The 3,214-nt window shown below is 48.4% G+C and overlaps 1 protein-coding gene across 1 annotated transcript; it reads right to left on the minus strand.

Annotated features, from left to right (window-relative positions):
* Positions 1-296: 296 nt before the first annotated feature.
* On the minus strand, positions 297-1,915 carry LOC145801781 (uncharacterized). Its single transcript, XM_082893471.1, has 2 exons — positions 1,655-1,915; positions 297-1,545 (listed from the first exon to the last, which is right to left on the minus strand). Exons 1-2 carry the CDS (start codon positions 1,890-1,892, stop codon positions 470-472), a joined length of 1,314 nt encoding a protein of 437 aa, XP_082749597.1. The 5' UTR covers positions 1,893-1,915; the 3' UTR covers positions 297-469.
* Positions 1,916-3,214: the final 1,299 nt, after the last annotated feature.

Consider the following 3,214-nt stretch of genomic DNA (forward strand, 5'->3'; position numbering starts at 1 on the left):
GAAGGGCCCTACAAGGTGGTTCAGGCAAGCTCAAGCGGGTACTACAAACTTGTAAGGGTTGAAGACGGCTTCCGAACTGGCCCGCTCAATGCAAAGTTTATCAAGCATTACTACCCATAGTTGGACTCATCTATGTTGAAATTCATTTTCACTTTCTTACTTTGTCTAAAGGTTGTATTTCCCTTGCGTTATGAAGAAGCTGGTTTTCTCTATGGTGTATGTTTTATCCCATCACTTACAGTGAATCTATTATGCTTTTGTCAAGAAAGTTGAAGAACTAATGAGAATATTTCAGCTTTTATAAACATGTGCATATGATTGTTCTATCATTCGAAATAAATATTTTATCAAGTAGAATGAGAAAACAATGCGAAAATATCCAAACAACAAAAATTTTGTCATTTCATTGCATTGTCCTAGATAAAACATTTTTATCGAAAGGGGCAAGAAAGTAATGATAAAAAAAAACTCAATCTTTCCTAAAGACACCTTCGAAGAAGCTGCCCGTCACATCTACATCTGGAGGACAAACAGTAGAGTGTGCCTCTAAAGTCTCCAAGGCCCGAGCATAACCCGACTCAAGTTCACGAAGAGTTGCCTTTGTCTCATCTATAGAGGTGCGATAAGAGGCAAGCACAGACATAAGTTCCAGCCGATGACTGGCGTTCGAAGCTATATCCAGGCGCTTCCGAAGCCATGATAAGTCCACTTGGTGACGCTCCATGTCAGAGATCCCCTGATACGCCGTCTCGACTACTTTTCCATTAAGGTCACACAACCGTTGCGTGTCCAAGCTATATAAGATAGTGGCAAAAGACTCGAGAAGAGCAGTCTGAATGAGTGGACACTGGCAAGCAAATGAAGCAAAGGTCTCCGGGTAACTTGAATGCACAAGCTGTAGAACTGAAGCAAACTCAGGAGCTACCCAATAATGGAGAAATGATACTTTGCCAGAAGTCGAAGGAGGAATTGGGGCCGGAAAGTTGCTAGTCTCAGGAATCTCCCCAATGTCTATCGGGTTAGATGAACCACCCGGAGGGGTAACTCCCGGCAGAGGTCCCGAGCCTGAGAATGCCGAACGATAAGGGGACAGACCAAAAGCATCACTATCAATGTGGAAATCACTGAGATTCAAATCCAAAATATTTGAAGGCACTGGCGATGAAGAACCTCTGGCAGTCGTCTCAAAGGCAGGTGTTCCCCCTTGAGAAGGAGAACCGTGAGGAGTTACAAAGAGAGTCGGAGTAGAGTCCGGGGCAGGTGAAGACGGGACCCCGGTAGCAGCTAACACTGGAGCAGAGTCCGAGGCAGGTGAAGGCAGGACCCCGGTAGCAGCTAACACTGGAGCAGAGTCCGAGGCAGGTGAAGGCAGGACCCCGGTAGCAGCTAACACTGGAGCAGAGTCCGAGGCAGGTGAAGGCAGGACCCCGGTAGCAGCTAACACTGGAGCAGAGTCCGAGGCAGGTGAAGGCAGGACCCCGGTAGCAGCTAACACTGGAGCAGAGTCTGAGGTAGGTGAAGGCAAGACCCCGTTAGCAGCTAACACTGAAGAAAAGATAAGAAGGCCTTATTAGAGGTAGGGAACAGGAAAATCATTTAAGTAAAGATTTCTCACAGATATAAGTAAATGACAAACTTCAGAAAGAAAGATTACCAGAGGGAGAATCAATATGCAAAGCAGGGGCAACTGAAGGACTCCTAGCATCAACAAAGTCACTTGGTCGTGTAGAGACCACCTGATCGATCTCAATGTCTGATGAAGCCTGAACAGTAGTAGTCATCCCTGAAGAAGGAAGGAGGGCCGGAGGATGAGAATCACCATAAGTGCCAGAGCGAGTCTCAGAGATCTCTAGCACATCCACCTCCACACCATTCCCAGAGGCGCACCTCATCTCTACATCGCCTCTAGAAGCATGGCCCGCAACATCAATTTCTGTGGCATCAGTCCCTCCAGCAATCTCAACATCAGAACGGTGAGCCCCAATAAACTCGTCACCAAGGTAGTGCTCCTCCTCAGCTACGGTAGGGCGATGACGACGCGTGCGTGGAATAAGGTCACAAAAATGATCGGAGGACTTAGCCTCATCATCATCGTCATCTATAACTGCTATACGAGGGGTGCACATCTTCACAAGTCTTGCAGACAAAGGGAGGGTGTCGTCCAAGTCTGAGTCCGGCCTGGGGGAGGCAGCGTGGCCAGGAGCCACGGTACCGAGAACGTCAACAACCGCAGGATCCTACATAACATGGGCAAATAAAAGTTTTCATTTTAGAAGGTATAGTCGCAAGAAGGAAAGTAGCTTCAAATCAAGAATTTCGGGTACCTCACGAAGCCTTTTGGAAAGGCGAGGAGCGGAAGGACTGGCATCAGAAGTCCTCTTGTGAGCCATCTTCTTAAGGCGGGTCGTCCGAGGACCAGAGGCCTTATTCAAAGGGACTGGCTCTGGAGAAGTAATTGCCAAGCTAGAAGCAGATGCCCGAGCAGAAGGGTCAGTTGGAGCAGATGAAGTGAAGAAACCCTCGTACATGTGGTCAGATTTTCGGCTCTCGGGTAGCCGAAGAGAAGAATCCTTCTTATAAATCGGCGGAGGCAAACATACGGTCGGTCTGCTCTGGACAAATGCAATAAACGCATCGATATTCTTCTGCCAATACCGCCTGAAAGAGGGGGTGAAACCCCCTACTCGGCTCAAGCCTGGCATCGTCAAAGAGCCGGATATGGGAAGCACGGTGTGTATAAGCCGGCGACTGAAGCGCCCGTAGCTCTCTGAAAATGATAATAAATGAGGTGCTGGCCCCGGGGCACATTGATCAAACCCGAATTGACATGCTACACGGTCAGGCCTATAAACGGCACTATCAACGCCTTCCTCATGCCACACCGGTAATGAACTCGGACGGATCATAATTAGCATATCAACAAAGGGTGCAGGGATGTTCTTCGGCAAAGGAAAAGACACCAAGCGGGAGGAACCATGATAGATAAGCGGTGTGGCCACACCTACAGGTGGGCATACATACGGCCGTGCCACAAAGCGTCGGGGATCATCCACCAGAGTATTCAAGGATAAGGTGGAAATAGTACGTGACCAACGTGTAATCAACGGCTGGCAAGACTTCGCTTTCTCAAATGTCCGAGACCCATCAGTATCGAGCACGGGGATGCCATCTTTATCCACTATCTCCCGAAGAACTTCCGCCTCAAATACAGTCG

Source organism: Camellia sinensis, chromosome 10 (assembly GCF_055761805.1).
Source record: "Camellia sinensis isolate YWXY chromosome 10, ASM5576180v1, whole genome shotgun sequence".
NCBI classification, from domain to species: Eukaryota; Viridiplantae; Streptophyta; class Magnoliopsida; order Ericales; family Theaceae; genus Camellia; species Camellia sinensis.